This window comes from Pithys albifrons, chromosome 22 (genome assembly GCF_047495875.1).
Source record: "Pithys albifrons albifrons isolate INPA30051 chromosome 22, PitAlb_v1, whole genome shotgun sequence".
NCBI classification, from domain to species: domain Eukaryota; kingdom Metazoa; phylum Chordata; class Aves; order Passeriformes; family Thamnophilidae; genus Pithys; species Pithys albifrons.
The window spans coordinates 8,692,874-8,714,582 of NC_092479.1; the positions used below are offsets into that span (position 1 = coordinate 8,692,874).

At 49.3% G+C, this 21,709-nt stretch overlaps 1 protein-coding gene across 3 annotated transcripts in view; it reads right to left on the reverse strand.

Moving 5' to 3' along the window:
- The window catches only part of MTOR (mechanistic target of rapamycin kinase), a 58,968-nt gene that overhangs the window by 9,224 nt on the left and 28,035 nt on the right, over positions 1 to 21,709 (reverse strand). For all 3 annotated transcript variants that reach the window (XM_071575444.1, XM_071575443.1, XM_071575442.1), the window contains 15 exons: positions 18,596 to 18,671; positions 16,688 to 16,827; positions 13,842 to 13,942; positions 13,056 to 13,171; positions 11,658 to 11,735; positions 10,878 to 10,985; positions 8,722 to 8,847; positions 7,993 to 8,124; positions 5,217 to 5,332; positions 3,369 to 3,486; positions 2,383 to 2,589; positions 1,725 to 1,825; positions 1,382 to 1,478; positions 679 to 777; positions 86 to 208 (listed from right to left, as the gene is read on the reverse strand). In XM_071575444.1, the coding sequence (XP_071431545.1) occupies positions 86 to 208; positions 679 to 777; positions 1,382 to 1,478; positions 1,725 to 1,825; positions 2,383 to 2,589; positions 3,369 to 3,486; positions 5,217 to 5,332; positions 7,993 to 8,124; positions 8,722 to 8,847; positions 10,878 to 10,985; positions 11,658 to 11,735; positions 13,056 to 13,171; positions 13,842 to 13,942; positions 16,688 to 16,827; positions 18,596 to 18,671 (1,738 nt within the window). The remainder of the gene's footprint in view (positions 1 to 85; positions 209 to 678; positions 778 to 1,381; positions 1,479 to 1,724; positions 1,826 to 2,382; positions 2,590 to 3,368; positions 3,487 to 5,216; positions 5,333 to 7,992; positions 8,125 to 8,721; positions 8,848 to 10,877; positions 10,986 to 11,657; positions 11,736 to 13,055; positions 13,172 to 13,841; positions 13,943 to 16,687; positions 16,828 to 18,595; positions 18,672 to 21,709) is intronic.

The window sequence follows — 21,709 nt, forward strand, 5'->3', positions numbered from 1 at the left end:
ACTGTATTTGAACTAAACCAACCATGAATTTTGTGATGTTATTCCTGTGGTAAATCCACTCCTTTCTGGTGCCCTGAGTACTCACCATCATTGCCTGCTGCACCAGAGTGTTGCTGTGCTCACACATGTTTTTCAGGATCTTGTTGGCAGCGTTGTGCCGAGCAGTGGTTGTAGATTTAGAGGCCACAGTCAAAGGATAGATCAAAGCCTGCCAGGGACAGCAACCAGTAATGCTTTAGAACCACAGAGAAGAGCTACACAAATTGAAATATTAGCAGAGCATTAACAAACAGCAGCCTCAGGGCTGCACAGAAGAATGCAAACTTGCTTCTGCAAAGGGGTGATAGGAATTTGCTATTCAAAGTCTTCCAATCTGAAAAGCTTAGAAGACTTTAACTCTCTGAGTGGCAAAATGGCTTTGAGAGCCTGTGTCAAAGTGGAAGGACAAAAACAGGGTTAGGATTTTGTGATATTCCACATTGTGGCAAGAAATTCAGATAAAATACTTGTGAGTAGTCACTGGATGGGATTTAATATGATTTCCACTACCCAGTGTTCTACTAGACAGAGAGGACCTCCCCTGCTGCAAGGCTCATCCACCTCCTCCTGTTTTTATGGAAATTAAGGAAGTGCCTGAACTGGAATCAGCCTGGAATGCTGCTCTGGGCCAAGCCCTACCTGGGGGTGGTACCGGCCGATGTCTGTGAGCAGCTGGTGGATGAGACGTCCCACCAGGGGCCGGGGGGTGTCGATCCTCGCGATGAGCTGGGGGATGACCTGCAGGAAGGGGGACATGAACAGCCCTGTCACCTCCTGTGCTCAGTGCCCGAGCTGCTCTGCCCTCTGCCAGAGCCCCCACAGCCCCCACAGGGCACAGGGAGGCCCAGCACTCATTTGTGAGGTGGTCAGAACACAACACGAGGTTCCAGAGAGTGCCGGAAATGTACAACAGCCCAGTGAGATCACAGGTGTGCTGTGCCCAGCTGTGACAGGATCCTCTGGGGAAAGAGGAAGATGTGTCCTGAAGTGTAATGCTTAAATAAAAGGTATTTTTTTACTTCATTACAAGTGTCATTCTACAAGGCAATCCTGGAACAGACTGTGAACTCCATCAGAGCCTTGATCACCAGTGAATGCACATCATCTTTAATTTAAAAATTGTCATTCTTCCTCATTCATATGCACTAATCTGCATATAAATACAGAAATACATGCAAGAATGTTTCTCATGTCTCTGCTCCAGATGCTTGTTGTATCAGTCCCAAGCTGTACTGCTCTCAGCACTCACCTACAGAGGATTGTTTAGCAAAGGATCTTCATGGATATCATGCAGCAAATCCCCCCCGAACTGGGATCAGTCTCAGTCCTTTGTGTTCCTTACCTGCAGCCAAGTGTCAATTTGGATTGCCTTGACTCCTTCTACCAAAGCCTCATTCACATCAGGCCAGTGACCATAGTCAAACCACAGAGTAAGGACTCTGAAAAAGAGAAATACTTTCATGAGGAATGAAACAAAAAAACATCCCCAAATCAAACTAATTTACAAGTGACTTTTCTTCCCAGTACCCACGGGCAGCAGGGACAATCCACCTAACAAAAACTAGCTTGGACTGAAGCATTCACTTTGTTCAACCATAACAAAAAAGAGCAGGACCATGTTCTCCCTCATCCTACCCCACGTCCCTGGTCAGCTGGATCTCATTCCCTGTGTGCTCCATCAGTACCTCAGGGTGTCCTGCAGGTTGTTCCCTCGGGACAGAGAGATGGAGCGGAAGAAACCCTGGACAGCAGGGACTGTGTACATCAGCAGGGTCTTGGATAAATCCTTTGGGAAGGAACATTGCTGCGTTAGTTCTGCACAAGCACATCAGCCCACAGGACTCCTAAACTCAGGAAGGGGAAAAAGGAGGAAATATGTGGAAATATAGACCAAATCCATGTTGTGGTTGACTTCTGCCTGGCAGGGAACATGCTGTGAAGTGGCTTTACTCTTCAGTTTGTTGGCAAAACAATGGACAGCCAAGCAGCCTAAAAACTACAACCCTGCACTAACTGGTAAGAAAAGGAGATTCCTCAGAGTCTTTCAGGAAGGGGTGCTTAGCAGAACTTGTTAATGCTCTGTGTCACCTGTGACAGCCACCCAGGCCTCTGCTTTAGGTCACAGCTAACTTATGAATGTTTGAATAATTCAGTCTCTTGTCTTAAAGACTGAGTTAACCTGAACTTCCTCACTTTTGCTGCAAGCTCTGTGTGTGTGTATATATTGTATATATATTTATGCACAGACAGACAGGCAGAGCACCCACGAGCCAGGTATGCACAGCATGTTCCCACCACAGCCTTTCCCTGGCCTGAGCACTGAGGCCCGAGCTCAGAGGGCACCTCAGTGACTTTCTTCTGCACGGGGGACGGGACGGGGCTGTTCTCGGCGCTCTCGGCGTCGCTCTCGCTGTTGCTGCCCTCGGTGTTGGCGCTGGTGACGCTGGCACCGCTGGCGTGGCGCAGCTTCTTCTTCTCATCCCTGGCCTGGTTCTGGTGCTTGTAGTGCAGCACTGCCTCGAAGTTCATCACTGCCCACGCGTGCCAGGCCTGCCACGGGACGGGACAGAAGGCAGAAGCAAAATCAGTCCTTTCTGCAGCCTGAACTTTCCAAGTGTTAGAGAGAATCCAACCTTTCAGACAACTGCAGTAAGTAACACCCTGCAGACAACACAATGCTTTGCTTTCTCTAATTGCTGCTAATTTTAACTTCTTATTATCTTAAATAACATCATGGTGAGTTCTTGGCCAGGAGCTCCCTGTTGAATATTATGACAAAGGAGCTCTGTAGCAAAGATTAAGTTATATTTGCATACACCTTAATTTTTCAAAGGCTAAAATGAAGATTAGTGTATTGGGACTCGGGGAGGTGCAGTGGAAAGAAATACAGGAGATGGCTGCCCCAGAGAAGATCTGGCACCAAATATTAATTGAAATTTCACAATCCTGAAATCAAAGGCTCTTTGGAGGATTAACAAGGCTACTTTCCTTGTCCAAGTATACTGAGTGAGAACAAGCTGATTTGTTCCATTTATATTATTCTTTCTCCTTCTGTTACCTGCCAGGGGAAAGAAGTCCCAAAAGCAAGAACAGAAATGGAGTGGTGGCCTAGTTTTACCAACCAGACATAACTCTAAACAAGAATCTTATGGTTTCTTTGGGCTGTTTCACTGGGGTTTTCCAGTCCTGTTGGCACTACCAGACCAGAGTTCCAGGAGATCCCCCTGTGCACACACTTCTCTCCTGCAGGGTGGGACCCCCGAGGTGCCCCCTCTCCTGCAGGGTGGGTGGGACCCCCGAGGTGCCCCCACAGCAGCCTCCCCACTGACCTTGTACCAGTTGCGGTCGTGCTCGGTCGCCGCGCTGTAGTACTGCAGCACCTTGGGGATGGTGCTCTCGTTGATGCCCTGCAGGTTCAGCTGCCACTCCCCCAGCTTCAGGAAACACCTGGGGAAGCAAAGGCATCACTGACTCCAAACCCAGACTGAAAGCAAAGCCTCTGGACTGAGAGACAGAGCCCCTGTCTGCAGCCTGGCAGACATTCCATGTGGTGACCCCGCTCGGGAAGCCTCTCCTGAAGGCTGGGGGTGTTATCAGGAAGGTTCAAAGCATCTCCATCCCACTTCTGGTGTGCAGCTACCTAGTTAAAGGTTTCATTTGGGTGGAAAGGTGAAGATCAAACTGTGTTCCTCATTTATATGAGTTTCAGTAATAACAGCAACACCAAAAGAGTTTGTCAGTGCTGATAAGACACACACAGCACGTGAGAATATGACCAAGCCTTCTGGAGAGAACTCTGTGACAGACAGCGGAGACACAGGAGCTGTTCTTCCCCCAGCCAGAACCCCAGCAAGTCATTCCCTCCCAGAGGAAAGGAAAAACAACATATTTTTACTGCAGCAGGGTGGGGCTGTGAGGGTTTGTGCAAAATTTAATACTTTGCTCCCTCAGCAGGCTTTAAATGCCACAGTTACACAGCTCTCCTTTCTGTGCTTTGAGTTGGCCAGAAAGCAACGAGCAAGACAAATATTATTACTAATTTGTCTTCCATGATGGTCACTGCAGAAAATAAAACAATGGTGCTACCCATTTCCCATCCTCATAAAAGCAAGTTGGTGGCATGTCTCCCTTCAAAAAAAAGCAAACCTTCAACAGAAAGCACTGTGCAATTTTCCTTTAAATTGAAAAAAAACCCAGATCTGGCACCTCCAGATCCACAGAGGAAAATGGAGATTAAATGTGTTTTTGATGCAATAATATTTTAAGAGACCATCACACACTGGGCACCTACTGCCCAGAGCACTGATGTTGTGCTTGGCTTAAAGCAGATGTGCCAGGCATGTGGGCAGTGTTTCTTTCCCAGTGACTGGATCTCCTGAAAACCAAAACCCAGCCATGCTGAGAGCTGTGCCTTCTGCCAGTGAGCCACAGTGCTGGAAAAATACAGCAACAGACACAGGCCTGCTTGGGCTGATGTGTCACAATGACAGTTCCTGAAAATTACACGAGAGATAACAATGTAATACCAAAGCAGCTAAATGAGAACTACCCCATTAATTTAATCAAAGCATGAGCCTTGTCTGCACTGTGTCCTGTGCGGGGCCCTGACTCTCAGGAGAGCCCTGGGCTGCAGGAGGGAGCCCAAGGAGCCCCAGCCCTTGTGCTGACTGTGCCCAAGGAGCCCCAGCCCCTGTGCTGACCGTGTCCAAGGAGCCCCAGCCCCTGTGCTGACCGTGTCCAAGGAGCCCCAGCCCCTGTGCTGACCGTGTCCAAGGAGCCCCAGCCCCTGTGCTGTGCCCAAGGAGCCCCAGGCCCTGTGCTGACCGTGCCCAAGGAGCCCCAGTCCCTGTGCTGTGCCCAAGGAGCCCCAGCCCCTGTGCTGACTGTGCCCAAGGAGCCCCAGGCCCTGTGCTGACTGTGCCCAAGGAGCCCCAGGCCCTGTGCTGACTGTGCCCAAGGAGCCCCAGCCCCTGTGCTGTGCCCAAGGAGCCCCAGCCCCTGTGCTGTGCCCAAGGAGCCCCAGCCCCTGTGCTGTGCCCAAGGAGCCCCAGCCCCTGTGCTGACCGTGCCCAAGGAGCCCCAGCCCCTGTGCTGTGCCCAAGGAGCCCCAGCCCTGTGCTGTGCCCAAGGAGCCCCAGCACTGACTGTGCCCAAGGAGCCCCAGCCCCTGTGCTGACCGTGCCATGAGCTTGTGCAGCTCCTGCTTGTGCTGCTGGTCCTCGGTGGCGATGGCGTGCTGGGCCTGCTGCTGCATGGTCTGCACAAAGTGCTGCATGTGCTGGAAGGCATCAATCTGCAACAGGAGAGGGTCCCAGTGAGGGCCTCAGGGCTCAGAGACACCTTCACAGTGCAGGAACACAGTGTGCAAGTCAATTTTCACTGAAATAAAAACCTCTGGGTTTGTTTTCTTTCCAAGCTTTTCAGCCATTCACATCCCTCTAAAATCTGTCCATGCTTTAAATATGCAGCTCCAAATAAATACAGGAAGAGGATAGAGAGTCCTGATGGCTCTGACTCTGCCCCTCTGAGGAACAAATCCCTGCAGCCTGGCAGTGCCAGGCACACCTCCACTGTCAGAACAGAGGGTAACCCTGTGCTCTGACTGCCAGAACTCAGCCCTGGCAAAGCAACAAGATCCCTGGACAGGGAGAAAACCAACAGCAGAGAATGTCCTGACACTGCCCACCCAGAGGGGACTGGAGTTCTGATACAGAGAGGTCTCCTTTGCAGCCGAGCACAGCAAAGACAGCCTGGGATTCCAACAGCCCAATGTTCACAGCTCACAAACTGGATCTGGGCAGGATAACATCAGGACAGGCAGATCACAGACCTGTCCATAATATGGCATGGCCTGAAAAACATGATATGAGAAAATAATGCCTGAAGGAAAACTTGCAGGTTCCTGATCTTCCCCTCTAACCCTTCAGCTTTGGTCAGGCTTAAAGTACAGACCATGGGACATTGTTTTGAGCTGTTTCAACAAATTGAAGCCTAAATTTCTCCTAAGGTTATTTAAGAAGTACCAATGTGCACTGCTCCTTTGCCAGAGGAGTACCTAAGGCAGTAGTGCTAAACAACTTGCACTACCAAATTCTGAGGGAAAAAACTTCAGAAAATTCCTTGGAAAGAACTCTGGGGTAAGAAAACCCAAACTTCAAGATTTAAGAAGAAAGCATGCACGCTTCACTGGAAAGAATTAGAGTAAAGCTTCTGCAATCTGCAAGGTCATTTCAGGTCAGGAGCTGCAGAATGTGCTGTTAGAAGGCCCATTTACTCCTGTGCATCTGCAGGAATAAGCTGTGTTAGAGTGAGACAAGAGTCACCTCAGCTGAAATGCCTCATGTGCCCCATTCAAATGTCAGTGTGCACAGGCAGTGGGGAGGAAAAAGGGGATTAGCCCAGGGTGGAACAAAAGAAGGTATCCCTGAACATGAACAGGGACATTCCACAGCTGGGAATGGGGGGTAAAGGACAATCTTATAAAGAGTTATGCTGGATATTTATTAAAAATAGCCCCAAAGGTACTGCCTGTTATGTGTCCCTCTGATATCCAAACACAGCCAACAGCCTGCCCTTCAGATTCCACTAATATTGCAAACTGATCATCATAAAATGACCTAAGACTGAAAGCAGTAAGTCTTCTGTAAAACCTGAGTTCCTAAGTTTGTATTGCAGCCTTTTTATGGGATATGGCTTCAAAATGCAGCTGCTGGCAAGGTCCTTGTTAGAAGAAATGGAATAAGGTTTCCTTATCCATTTTGTATCTGTTGTTTAAGAAAAGGTTGTTGTGCATCTCTGTGGCTGGTTTCCATCTACATGCCAGCTTTTTTTCCTGCTGGATTTGGCATGTGCCCAAATGGCAGTAGGGAAAACATTTTAGGTCAACTTTGAACTGCTCAGCTAGAAATGGCCATTTCCTACCACACCAGCCCAGCTCAGCAGCTGATTCCTTGGGATACCAAACCAGGTGAACACACACAGTTATACAAAACTACACACAGCTCTGGGTGTAACTATGTATTATTTATCCTTGTTTTGGTATCATGTTTTCTTCCATCTTCCTGGGCTCCACATATTCTTGCATCAGTTAATTTCAGAGACACTCTCTTTGACCCCCTTAGTCTTTGTTGCTTTTCTCATTCTGTTTTCCATCACTGCACCAGTTTCCTGCACTTTGTCCATCTATTCCTTCATCTCAGTTCAAACACAGCAAAGGCCATGGGAGGAGGCAGAGAACCCACACACTTCTGGGTCATTCACTGAAGAAAGAAAGAGCCCCTTACACTGTTGTGCAGAGCCAACAGAACAGGCCTCACCAGCAGCTCCTTCTGCTTCTTAAATTCAAATAAAGAACAGTCAGGTCATGGCAATGTTCCCACAGCAATGGCTCTGCTCCAGTGCTGGCAATCCCAAAGGCAGGAAAAATAAAAAAGATGTGGCAGAATGTGGGGATAAATGGAAGCTTTAACGTATATTAAAAAAAAGATAACTTATCCAGTCTGAGCTTATTGGATTTGATTATGTAAATTCTGCCTGTGTTGCAATGTCAAAAACATTCACCCTGGGCCTTCTGGAGCCAAACTGTTCCCATGACAAAACCCTACATACTTCCAGTTAGAAAATTTCAATAATGTCCTTAATAACAGTCAGCTCTGCTCAGCAACTAAGCACAAACTGCTCAGGGATATTTGCTAAAACTGGTACTAAACCCCCTTATTTTCTTTCAGCCTGGAACCCTGACACAGGCAGGGTGTGGAGACCCGGGCACAGGAGCAGTGGAGGGACAGCAAGGACCAAGAGCACGAGAGCAACGATGGAGCACCAGTCCTGGCTGCAGCCCTTGGGTACCAGAGCTGGCTCAGCAAAGTGATGTTTCCATGAACGACACAAAGCCAGGGCCAGGCTGTCCCTGCCAAGCCCGGGGCCCTGCCCAGGGGGCCCTGCCCTCTGTACCTTCCGCGCGCTCTTCCACATGTGCTTCATGTACGCGTACGTCACTTGGGGGTGCACCGTGGGCAGGGGGTGGTCCAGCTGCCGAGACGGGTCCACTCCCAGCAGCAGCACCAGCGTCTTGTGGGCCAGAGCCTGGGCACATGTGCAGGGAGAAGACACAGGTTAAAACCAGCTCATTCTTGTCTCCATCTCACAGCACTTCAGAGTCACCCACTGCTAAAACACACCGACCCTCCCGGTCACACAAGCACAGCAGCCTCAGTGCCACTCACAGGATAAACCACAGGGCTTCTCATGCACCAAACTCTCATTTCAGAAGCCAGTAGAGGGTGTGAAGTCTCTGTTTCAAGTAGTTTTGGTGATAAACCTTGTGGTAAATGTTAAAATAGGACTAAAATGTTTGATGATAACATCACATTCCAGATCTGGCTCTACTTCAGCAGAGAAGGCCATGATTAATAATTACCAGTGCTCCATAAGAACTTCCAGTCATAGCATGCAATAAAAAGCTGCTCTGGGGCTCTCAGGTGTAATACCAGCCTCACAAAAATAACCTTGGCTACAACCATGAACTCTGTGCTGGTTACAGCTTTAGCATTTAAACAATTCCTGACCAGTTTCTTCCTCAGAGGAGATCCCATCCCAGCTGGGCAATGAAAGATGCTCAAGATGAAGTGGAATGGCAAAGCCAATGGCCTAAAGAAGAGGACAGAGCCCGACAATGCTCACCAGCCTCCCACTCTTGCCACACAAGCTGGCATACTTGAGCCAGGTCCTCATGTCCTCATGAGGATTCACCACCAGAGACCGGACCATCAGGATCCTCTGCCAGTCCTCCACGATCCGCTGGCAGCCCTGGGGGAAAGGAAGGGACACCTTGTCAGGGGCTCATCTCCAGTGCTCTCCACAGAGCCTTGTTTGGAATCTGAGGGGACCCTTGGCAAGATGGAGACTTCTGTACCCCAACTCACAGCACACTGACATTAGGAACTGGTGGCTGTTTCTTTAGCACTCCAGTGTGTGAAAAAGGGTCAGTGCTTGACTCTTACTCTCTGCACCAGCTCAGTGTTTGCAGTCTAATGACATCCTCTAACACAAAAAGGAGGAAAGTTCCTAAAGCAGAAACACATCCAAAAATCAGGAAAGCTCTCTGTACAATTCCAAAGTGAGTCAAGAGTTTTATAACCCTTCTCAACCTACTTTTAAAGCCTATTTTTGGTTCAAACGGTGACAAATCTCAGAGTGGAGATGGTAGAAAACCAAATGGCTGCAAAGATATTTTTGTTATTGCCCTTTCCCTTCTCCTTGCATGTGTTGCTGTTGGGGGCTGGCACCACTGAGCTGCTCTCCTGCCAGAAACTGCAGCTCCAGTTGCTGTGCTGCTTGTGCAAGCATTGTCTGGTTCTCTGTCTGATGGCAGAGGCACAACAACACAGAGCAGGGTGAGTCTGGATTTCAAACAGCCAAGGATGCCACAGAGAAAGTACAACTGTGGAAGGGTCACTAAGAACCCAATACATGGTGCTTGCTGTTGGACAGTCAGTCTGTGTTCAGCCAGAGACTACTCAGTCTTGAGGTAAACAGAAGAATTTCCAGTGGCTTTTATTCTCTCCCTGTCTCTTTTGCCCCCAGACTGAGGGCTGGGGAGCTGGGCAAAGCTTGTCCCCAACACCCAAACAAACCTCTTCCAAGAGGCATTTAAAAATTATTAAAAAGCAGCTATAAAATGTGCCAGAACTGCATGTACTGCTTTCAGGACTATAAAAAGCTGTATTCAGACATTACACTTCTGTCACTCTCAGCTTCTCCACCCCAGTGGAATGGCCCTGAGCTTTTCCAGACAGGAATGTAGATGGGAGACTAAAAGCTTTGTCACAGTTTCCCAAAGTGCTGAAAAACACGCAGCAGCAACAGCCTTTCATAAGGTGGCAGGTTACAGCAGGGCCAGGGAAGAACTCTGCACAGGGAAAAATTCTTCCTCCAGGCAGCATTTTACCCTAATTATTCCTTTTTTCTTCTCCTTCTCATGCAGGAATCATCTCTTTGAATAGTATTCCTGTATGTACTGCTGGATCTGAGGATGATCTCTGTCATTGTAGGGATGCCTCTGGTGAGGAAATAGTGTCAAATATTTGTCTCATACAAATCTTCAGAGGTGTTTTAGATTTTTTGTTTAGCATAAGAGAGACACAAACTTCTCTTTAAACACAGGAAAACCTGCATTGCTAAAGGTCTCTTCTAAAAGGTCAAGGCAAATCACAGAATCATTTCAATTGGAAAAGACCTTTAAGATCATCCCAATCATAAACCTAACACTGCCAATGCCACCACGAGGCCACGTGTGCCACCACCCAACTGGAAATGTCCTTGAAAGAGGCTCAAAAGGAACAGCACAATCTTTTACTCTACAAGTATGTGAGTTTTCCATCATTTGGAGAGAATTCACTTTTCAAAATGCAGCCAGCCAGGTGAGAAGTTGAAACTATCCTGATCCAAACCACTCTTTCCAGATGTAATCCAACACTGAGATGAGCAGCCTTGGGGATGTTACTGGTGTGTGTCTGCTGTACACATCCACTTAAATCAGCCTTTTAAAGGGTCACATCAGCACAGATCTCAGGAACATTAACCAAAACAAGCCCAAAACAAGGAGACAGGAAGCACACGGCCATGTGAGGATGGACTGGGACAGAAAGGGCCAGGGCAGGCTTTGCTGAGCCACCACACTGCCCCAAAGGCCCTGCCCCAAAGGCCCTGCCCCAAAGGCCCTGCCCCAAAGGCCCTGCCCCAAAGGCCCTGCCCCAAAGGCCCTGCCCCAAAGGCCCTGCCCCAAAGGCCCTGCCCCAAAGGCAGGAGCAGCCCCAGCCCTGCTCCAGCACCGGTACCTGCAGCCTCTCCCACCAGATCTGGCGGATGATCTCGCGGCGCTCGGGGACAAGTTTGTACTGGATCACCTCCTCCAGCTCTGACAGCATCTGGCAGGACACCATAGCCTGCAGAAACAATCACATTCCATCCCAATCACTACAGAACAAATCTGTAATTAAGGAACAGCATTTTGGCATCTTGAGCACATGCACTGCCCAACAGGTAAAGGACTGACTGCCATACATTGGTATCTGGTATCAAACTTCCTAAACACCAGCTCTGCTTTGGAGGGGGTGGAGCTCACTCCACTGTTTGGACTGTCCAAAGCTGCTCCTGCAAAGTTAATTCCTTATCTGACAACAGCCACGTAGCTGGGGGGCACACACAGAGCTCTGCTTGCCCCAGAGCCCCGAGGCAGCTCCTGGCTGGGCTGGGGAGGGATGGGCAAGGCAGGGGAGGGAAGGGAGGGAAGAGAGGGAAGGAAAGGGAGGGAAGGGAGGGAAGGAAAGGGAGGGAAGGGAGGGAAGGAAAGGGAGGGAAGGGAGGGAAGGAAAGGGAGGGAAGGGAGGGAAGGAAAGGGAGGGAAGGGAGGGAAGGAAAGGGAGGGAAGGGAGGGAAGGAAAGGGAGGGAAGGGAGGGAAGGAAAGGGAGGGAAGGGAGGGAAGGGAGGGAGGGAAGGGAGGGAAGGGAGGGAGGGAAGGGAGGGAAGGGAGGGAAGGGAGGGAAGGGAGGGAAGGGAGGGAAGGGAGGGAAGGGAGGGAAGGGAGGGAAGGGAGGGAGGGCCCAGCCCCACTCACCCCATAGGCTCGGCTGTAGCTCTCCCCAGCCATGGCAGTCAGCTCAGCATCCAGCAGGTCTCGGGCTTTGTCAATGCACTGCAACAGAGCACAGGGTGGGGCACAGGGGCTGGGGGTTATCCAGAGTCACCTGGGGGAACTGCTGTTCATCTGGTCCATCTCAGGCACAAGGCTGGCACTGTTCCCACTCCAGAAAGAATCAGGAAAGGGTCTCATCAATAGAAAGAATGGACAGGCAAAGAGTGTCCAGGGACAGGTATAAGGGAAGTCAAGGGTTCATTCACCACCTGCACAGTTTGAAGTCTGTCTTCCAACAAAATCAAAGTCTGCAGTATTTCTAATCCTACTGTCATTGCACAAATCATCATTAAGAACATTTATAGAGGAAAAGAGAAGTTCACATTTTAGTGCAAGAGTTGGTCACAAAAAAGCCTCAAGAAATGTCTTTTGATACCATTTAATGACAGAAAATAGCTTTCAATGTTTTATGTAACCCAACAGGATTTTATGAATTTTACAGGACAGTAAATTCCATTTCTCATCCTCCAACTAAGACAGGCTCTTCAAGCATGAAATAAATCCTGCTCTGGTTCTAGTCATTATATAATCTCTCACCTATAGCTTTTCCTGTTCAAAATGTTAAAGGTTAATCACAAGACCTACCCTTCTGAATGCCTGGTTAATTTTACTGTGCACATCACCAAAAATCTATGGGTTTTGACAGCACAGACTGAATTATTCCTTTATCTAAGCTGGCAAGCCAGCATAGAATTCTGAAAAGTGAGACTTGAGCTTCCTTGGAAAGTAAACAACATGTTTCACATCTGGAGAAGGACAAGTCACCCTGCAAATCCCCTGAGTGACAGACAAGCATTACCCCTACATTAATGGGCTCAGTCCTTGCCTTGATATCTCCATCTAAGATTTGAGAATTATCAACACTACTGGGAAAACTAAAGTTCCTGTATATGATTTATATGAGCACTTCACTGAAGAAGCTGCAAGAGGCAGAAGTGCACAGAACATCCATGAAGAACCTCACAGGTGTCTCAGGCATTCCTGGCATGTACACTCAGTGCCTTGTCCAACAGAACCTCTGCTGAGGGAATCCCTGTGCCCTGTCTGTATAGAAACCAGGGAAAAAAGCCAAACAATGACCAAGGCATTCTTGTGCTCTCCAGCACTGGATCACTACTCTCTGTACATACATTCTCTGCTGTGTTTCTGGAAATGCAGGGTAGGAGCAACCACCAAGGTCTGAAACACCATGGAAAAAAAGGTTATGGGCAATTCATTGGTTACAGCCAACTGCTTTAAAACAGCCTGTCTTTCCATGCAGCAGTACAGAGCAGCTCATCTCAAACCAGGTGCTGGGAAGCCAACAGGGAGAATAATTACCTGCTGAGCCAGGGAGAAGAGGTCCTGATGAAGGGCCAGCACAGCCCTGTAGAAGGCCCCGTCGTGCGTGTCCCTGGGGATCATGCAGGTGTACTCCTCCATGCTGTCCCACTGACCTGCAGACACACTGACAGCCTCAGCAGCACAGCCACAGACAAGGAGAAACAGAGGCATTTTTCTTCTAGGCAAATTGTTATCCTTGTGGAAAAGGTTCTTTCATTCTTTAAGATGAAAAAGTTGAAATTCTGCCACCTTCAGAACATTTGAATGAATTAGTGCCCTACAGAGCAAAAGATGAATGTTTCCCCAGGGAAGGCTGGCAGACAGCAACTGATTTATCAGCTTCTCCAGGAAATATCTGGTTATCAGGATAATGGACATTTGGACCATTACAGATGTATTTCACTTAAGATTGTCTGCTCAGCAGACACGACCTATCAAAATGCTCAACACAAACTGTTCATGCTCATAAATAAGGGTCTGCCCTGAGTCTGTGAAAGTGCATTAATCTCATGTCAGGCCTGAGCTCTGAGCCGAGCCAAAGGAGCAGTCAAGCAGTGACCCTCTGCTCAGGGCAGCCAGGCACACTCTGTCACTGCAGACCAGGCTGGGAGCCTCGGTGTAAAGGCAGGTTTTCCAAAGGCGTCAGTAGGGAATGGCTCTTGCTTTGTTTGTCAATCACCCGGTTCTCTGATGTTGCTGTTTCCTGCATTCTGCAGTTCTGCAGCCAGTTAAAGCTGCCGGTGCCTCCCCACGTGCCTGTCCCCGCACCAGGAGGTGCCTTACCCAGCCCCCAGGCAGCGGCCGCCGCCATCCGGGCCATCTTCGCCTGCGTCTCGTCGTTCACCTGCGTCCACTTCTCGCAGCACTGCTGGTGCAGCTGCCCCCTGAGGAGAGGCCACAGCTCCTGATCAGCAACCTCCTCTGCCAAGAGCTCTGCCTTGTTAGACAACAACCAGCCCCACTGCTCCTGTTATGCTGAGTGGAGAACAGGATTTGGCTCCTCTGGCCAACTCAGCCATGCTCCCCTGATGACAAATATCCTACAGTCAGAAAATCATTTCAAGGCAAACTGTTTTGAAAACACAGATCCAAACACAAGCTTGCATCTGTTAGTGCCTATTTTGCAAACTGGACTGTCAACACCAGTCTATAAATACAGAAAAAAATAAAAACATTCCCAAGAAAACAAACCATCCAGCACCCAACAAAGGATGCTGACAAGCTTTTGTCATGACAAGAAACGTGATCTGAAAGGGGCAGGGTCCTGCTAGCAAAGGTTCTGAATTAACACATCCAGTCAGAGACAGAGACTGGAGAGGCACCGCTGCTGTAACCTTGAATGAGGCTTGTCATGGCAAGACCTCAGAGGGATCTGAGTCTTTCATCTCCAGCAGAGAGGAAGCATCAGGGTTTTTACATAATTTCTTTTAAATCAACTATGAATGCTCTGCTAATCAAACCAATTACTGTGGGTGTTGCAGTTCCAGAATCTCTCAGGCTGGAAACTCAGTAGCAGAGGAACAGCTGCCAACTGTGAGGGAGAACAACTCGCCTTCCCCACTGTCATCCCCTGCCCAAAGGAGGATGAGTTTGTCACACAGAACTGATGGGCTGCCACAGGCAAGACACTCTGACAGTTAATGGCCCAGGAGAAAAGAAACAACAAAGCCAGTGAAAACTCAAGCCAAACCTTGCCAGAGCAGTAAATCAGGACTAACAGATGCTGCTAAAGCACCAGGGGCCCTGCAGGAACAATGACTCAGGAGGCAAATGGCTAAGAATGTTCTGGCTGGACTCTCAGAAGAGCCCTGCCCAGAGCACTGAGACGATGGTGCTGCATCACACGGCTCTGCAGGAGCTGCCTCAGCCTGCCAAGCACACTCCAGCAGCTGGGCAGAAGTGCCAGCTCCACCAGGCCACGGAATCCTCAGCCTCAGGGATGTCTCTGCAGGCAGGCAGCACACAGACCTTTGCAAAGGCACTTGGGAATTGTAGAAAACACCTGCCCAGAGCTGGAGAGCAGCTCCACACCAGAGCCTGGGGGCTGTGATCACCCTCACCACTGCAGACCCAACAGAGCCATACCCTGCTCCAAGAGAAGAAAATTGTCCTTTTGTCATTTATTTGCCAGATACTGCATAAGCAGGAGGTTCAGAAAGAACACTTTACACAAATACATGTCCTGCAAGAGGGAAAAATTCTTTAAACCCCTGGTGAGAGCTTCCTACTCCTAAAAATGCCAATTGAGGAACACTCAGTAAGAGGCTCTATTCTCCCTGCTGAAGAAGCTACACCCCACGTGTCTCACCTTGTCTAGAAACAAAACAGGCACAGAACCAGTCAGAATTCAGTTTTCCAACCAGCCCTGTTTCTCTGACAGCCAAGTGAGTGAAGAGGAGTCTCCTCCCTGTGGGCCATCCCACGGGTTCACCTCAGGACCGGCAGGAGGGAGCTCGTGACACGCCAAGCTCAGCAGGGAGGAGGAACCTCAGCCCATCCTCACATGCAGGACATCCCTGCCTGCTCCAATCACCTCCTGGAGCTGAGCAGGAGGGCAGGCAGAGCCCCCAGGGAGCAGCAGAGCTGTCGGTCACTGCAGCTCACCCTCTCACTCACACCACTCCAGGCAGTTTGGTGTTGACAACAGACATTTAACACAAGGCTGGAAATGCCACATGTCCACACAGAAGAGCCTTAAGGAATGCTAAAAAAGAGCAATAATGAAAAACTCATCCACCTACAGGATGGGCAAAAGGATAGGCACAGGCCTGACCCTGAATAAACACAGAAACCAGAGTTTAAAAAGGGCCCCAATGAGCTCCTGTTATGACTGTTCCTGACAAGTCCTGCTCAGTTCATGTTCCCTCTGCTTACAATTTTGTTCTCTCTTACAAATGGGGTTGATCTGATTGTGAGACTGCAGATTCTCTTTCAGAGAGACCTTAACTCATCAGACAGCCACTCCCAAAGGCCCAGAGATGTTATTACCAATCCTCACTTCAATGAACAGAGTGGGAAGCCACGAGAATACTCAAACTATTAAGTAAGCAGAAGTCAATAGGAATTCAGGCAAAACAACTTCCCCTGAATGACAGCACCCAGAGAACAGAGAGCCACCACTTTCCTGAGTCTCCAGGCATTCCTCTCTCACCATTCCCCAAGTGCCTCCAGGCATTCCCCTCTCACCATTCCCTGAGTCTCCAGGCATTCCCCTCTCACCATTCCCCAAGTGCCTCCAGGCATTCCCCTCTCACCATTCCCCAAGTGCCTCCAGGCATTCCCCTCTCACCATTCCCCGAGTCTCCAGGCATTCCCCTCTCACCATTCCCTGAGTCTCCAGGCATTCCCCTCTCACCATTCCCCGAGTCTCCAGGCATTCCCCTCTCACCATTCCCCAGGTGCCTCCAGGCTTTCCCCTCTCACCATTCCCCAAGTGCCTCCAGGCATTCCCCTCTCACCATTCCCCAGGTGCCTCCAGGCATTCCCCTCTCACCATTCCCTGAGTCTCCAGGCATTCCCCTCTCACCATTCCCTGAGTCTCCAGGCATTCCCCTCTCACCATTCCCCAAGTGCCTCCAGGCTTTCCCCTCTCACCATTCCCCAAGTGCCTCCAGGCTTTCCCCTCTCACCATTCCCCAAGTGCCTCCAGGCAGCGCATCCGGCCCAGCATCAGCTCAGGGTCGTCCTTGTTCGTGTCCATCTTCTTGTCATAGGCCACCAGAGCATCCTCCCATTCATGGAGCTTCTCATACCAGGTAGCCTGAATTTCCTAAGGGAGAGGAAAAGGAAATCAATAGCAGGATTAATATTGGTCATTCTGTATGAACTATGTCAGCTTTCCCTGGAAAGTCTGTGCCTGTGGTGGTCACTTCACCCCTTTTTCACTCTACATCTCCTCAGGGACTCGTGTGACACAGAGGGAAACAGGAATCCTGGCACTGCTCCAGCTGCACAGACCGAGCTCAGGTTCCCCAGAGGGCTCAGTCCAACAGCACCCCCCTGGTCAGTGCCATGGAACACCAGCTCAGCAGCTGCTGCTTTCCTTTCTGGAGAGGTGGAGAGAGTGGAATAGGAAAAAGGGTAAGTCCATAACATATTCTGCTTCCTACTGTTGCACATGTCTGCACTTAAACAAGAAAAACAGTCCTGTGTTCAGGAATGGAGTGACTGGGAAAAAACCCCAAACTGTGCATGTGGCCACTGCTGGGCAGTTATTTAATCCCCAGGTAGGATGAAGTTGGGTCTAAACACTCTCCTCACAAGGGAAGGCTCTGGTTTGTAACAGAGCCTTTAAAAGAAAGCCAAGCAGTGATCCTTATCAGCTGCACAAACTTTTCTTCAGTATTTGTTTCTAGATTTTGTTTCTAATATTCAAGAAATAAAATGCCCAGATATATTTTCCATCCTTTTCTCTGCCAGTTTTTGTGCTCAGTGCTTGGCAGCTCCTGCCCTGGCAAAGCTGCAGGGCAGATCCTTCCCCAGCCCTGTGGGCAGGGGCACCACAAACCATGCTCTGCTTGCCAGGTCCCCTCAGCCCTTCAACTCCTCAGCTAAGTCACATTTCAATTCAGTTCCCCAGAGCAGAGCTCACAGCTCCTCTTGATGTCTTTTCACTGCCTGTTCTGGCAAACTCTGTGCCTTGAACTACATTTACTGCTCAAACCATATTCCTGCTGAAGAGTGAGGTCAGAATTAGGTAATACAGAACTTTGCCCAAGGAATTATAAGAAGCTGCAGAGATGTTCTGGAGTCTGTACTTTTCCAAGCAAGGACTTATTTTTCACTCTAGGTCAGAGCCACACATAGTTCCCCAGCAGAGGAATTGCACCATTTTGTGCTTAGACCTGTCCCCAGTTTCTGGTGGTTCCCACTGAGAGGCTGTTCAGCCTCAGGGCTGCCTCCCTCCTCCCAGCAACCTGGGACACTGCAGCAACTCCCACTGCAAAAGCATCTTTTTACCAGCAGAACTGGCAGGAGAGCATGGATGGTTTAGTCCCTGACTTGTGAAAAAACAAGAAGAAAGAAAAAAGATAAGCCATGCAGAGGAAGACACAGAACAAACACAGAAAGGGGTTATTTGATTTCTGTGAGCAGTCTAAGTTTTAAGGGACTGGCTAATCTGCTGTTCTAAATAATCCCTGTGAACACTCTTGTGCCTCCTGGATGAGATGCCAAGGGCATGACTGGCATTAAATCCTTACCTGGGAGGGGTTGATGCAGTTTCTCAAATCCTTCAGGCTCAGAACAGGAACTTTCTCCCTCCCTTCCCAACCTATTCTAAATAAAATGACTTATGTTTTCAATCTGCTGGTTGCCCAGAGCTGCCTTTGATACCAATGCCAGCTGCTAAACCCTCCTCCAAACCAGGTGCCAGGCCCCAGGAAGTGCCCACTGTGGGCAGGGAGGCCCCTGACTGTGGGTGATGCCCTTGAGACCCAGGGACAGAGCCCAGTGTGAGTGACTGAGCAGGCACAGCACCCCCAACACGAGACCACAGAAACTGAGCCATGGAGAGCAGAGCTCTGGGCAGGACTCACCAGCTCCCCAAAGTGCTTCATGGCATATTCCAGCACCCCAGCAGCTGCCTCTGGCTGCTGCAGTTTGTTGTTAATGCTGAAAAGGGAAGAAAACAAACATCATTTAAAACAGTTGGCAAATATTTGGGGCTGGTATGAGCCTCTAATTGGTAATACCAAGCTCTGTCATTCAGAAATACCAATGGAACACCCTCCTTTTGGTTTAAAGCTCCCAAGTGAACAATTAAACCACACAAGGCTCAAATGATGGACTTTTCTCCTCCACAAACCCCAGCCATAAATGTATAATGTTTACAAGAAATATTCTCTCTTGTAGACCCCTGGGAGCTTTACAGTCTCCATTATCTTTGCTATTGACAGTATTTTCTGTCACTCAAAATATATTACATTTTCAAGAACTCAGACAGAAGAGACTCTCCTCATCTTCTCATAACAATTAAACCCTCCCTTTTTTAAACAGAGCCTTTCCAGGAGATCCCAAGCCTATCCATGAGGGAACACACACATCTCCTGTTGCCAAAATGCATCTCAGAACTGGATAGAGAAACCTGATTTTTGCAATAAAGCAGCTTGTGCACAGTCTGGAATAAAGAGGAGTTTGTCCTCTGGTTTAGTCTCCCCAAGTTTGTTTAAAAAGATGCTCTATGTGAGAGATTTTATCAGCCTAAACCAAGCTTGTTTTTCCTCCTGAAGAAGTGCTGGGACTGGAAGGGAAGGCACAGCTGCTCTGGGGACACTTGGGGGAACAGATAATCCTCTGGCAAAGGGGATTGGCTTTGTTGGCCACTTTCCCCAAATCCACAGTTTATTTGTGTTCAGGCATCCCTGAGTCCTCAATCCAACCAACCTCAGAACACAACCCACAGCCCCCAAACCACTCACAAAACCCAATGCATGTCCATCATGCCACTAAAAACTACTCCCACCCTGGGAACAAACTCATCTGAGAAGCTGATACAGAGCTGTTTGCAATAAAGGGCTGTGATGACTGAGGCCTCCAGGCCAGAGCAGCTTCCAGCAGGGACACACCACATTCCCCACAGGCATCCAAACCAGCCAAGCTCCCAGTCCTGACAGAAATGCTTGCAAATCAAATAAAAACATCCACCAGCTTTGGCAGAAAGAGCAGTGAAAAGCATGACACTAAACTTCCTAGCCAGCCCTACTGCTCAGGCTGCAGAAGGGTTTGCATCACCTATTTTTTTATTAATCAGAAAATCAAATTGCCAAGGAAAACATTTAGCAGGAAAAGGTGAAATGCAGAGCCAGTCTTTGTGCACTGATTATGCAGAGTGGATATGTCAAATAAATAGGAAATGCCAACTGACTGCAGGAGGAATGAGTGTTTTGGTTCTCATCATCCCTTGTCCCACCTGTTCCCACATAACCTGCAGCTTCCCAGGGCAGTCCTGGCTGCAGAGCTGCAGCCCAGCGAGGCCTGGGGCATTATGAGCATCCCCACCCCAGGGTGAGGAGTTTCCCAGCTCCTGGGAGGGACAGGCAGCATTTCCACACCTCAGAGCTCTGACCAAGTGTGATCTGTGACCTGCAGCAGGGCCTTTGCCATCTCAGCAGGAATTCAATGAGCCGGGTGCTCTTTGAGGGGTTCGCAGTGAGTGGCCACCAAACCAACAGGCACAGGGCACTGAGCCTTCCCTCTTGTCTCAGCTCCACATGCACCTGCCAGAACAGCTCCCACAGACAGCAGTGTCAGGCAAACTCCTCTGGGCTAATCTGGCCCTCCAGGGACAGCAGACAATGGTTCTGATCAGGTAACACCAACAGACCTGAGCTCAGCAACTGACACCAGGAACACACGGAATGAAACCACGTTTGGCCTCTCTTCTCCCAGCCACTTCAAACCTACATCATCAACAAAGAGGATTTGCTTCATTTTCTTGGCTTTAGGGTCTCATCTTTCCAGCTCCCATGTAGCAGAGCCCTCCCCCACACAAAACAGGATGGAGGAACACCAGGGCAATGGATTTCAGCCCAAATGATACTCCATTTCTGCACCAGAATTTGGGGAAAGGAACAGACAGGACAGGGACCCCCTCAGTGATCACTGAACAAGGTTCTCCCCAGCTGTGCTCCAAACTGCACCTCCTTCCACAGGATCCTGAATTCCAGCTGAAAGAACACCAGCACTCAACAGTGGAACAGCTTTTCTCAGCTTCTGCAGCTGATCTGACCTGGCAGTGACCACCACCAGGAGCTGCTGCTGCCCAAGGACCACACTCCATGGACCTGGGAGAGACTCATCTTTCAAAGACTCATGAGGAAGTGAGATCCTCTGGCTGAGGTCTCTGCCAAGAGATGTCTCTGCCCAAATCTCTCTGAATGCTTCCTCAAAAGTAATGACAGATGAGAAGGAAGATTTGTGCTCCTCTCCATCCCTGTGTAATGTGTCTGTTGTCACCCCCTGACACAGAACAAAGTGTCATCTCTTTTAAAACAGGTAAATCAAAGCACCCAGAAGAAAGGTGGCTTCCATTTGGATGTACAGTCAGAGGCTGAATCCAAAATAAACCCTGGCTGTTTCACTTCCAATTAAATACTCCTGTTTAGGGAAGGGATTTGGAGGTCTTTCTGCACTGTTTTGTAACATCTGTGTGCAACTGAGAGTTTGGCTGGCTCTTGGATCCTTCCAAGGTTTGTCTAAAGAGGGAATGGATGGCCCTACAAGTGGCTCCCCTCTCCCACACCTGCCCAGGACAGCAGAGTTCAGGGAGTGGGAGCAGCAGCAGAAGGGCCTGGGGTCCTGGGCAGCACAATGGGGTGTTAGCAGGGTGGCTTTTGGGGCAGGGAAGCCAAAGCCTGGCCTGGCCTAGTCTTTGTTCCAACTTTGACAAAAACACATTTCTCATCACAGGAAGCTGGAGAAGAATTTGCCCCTGGGAATGACAGAAGCTCCAGCTGGAAGAGGGCTCAGACAGGATTAGAGGCAGAACAAAAAGGTCAGGCTTTCATCCATGTGCAGTGGCACTTTCTGGTCTGAAGTATAAAAAGCAGTTTTGCTGTGGAAGGTTTCTGGAATGTCCCGGGCACAAACGGCCTGAAGGCTGTGGAGGTGCCCTCAGTGCCCACCAAACTGCACTCCCATCTCTCTGGCAG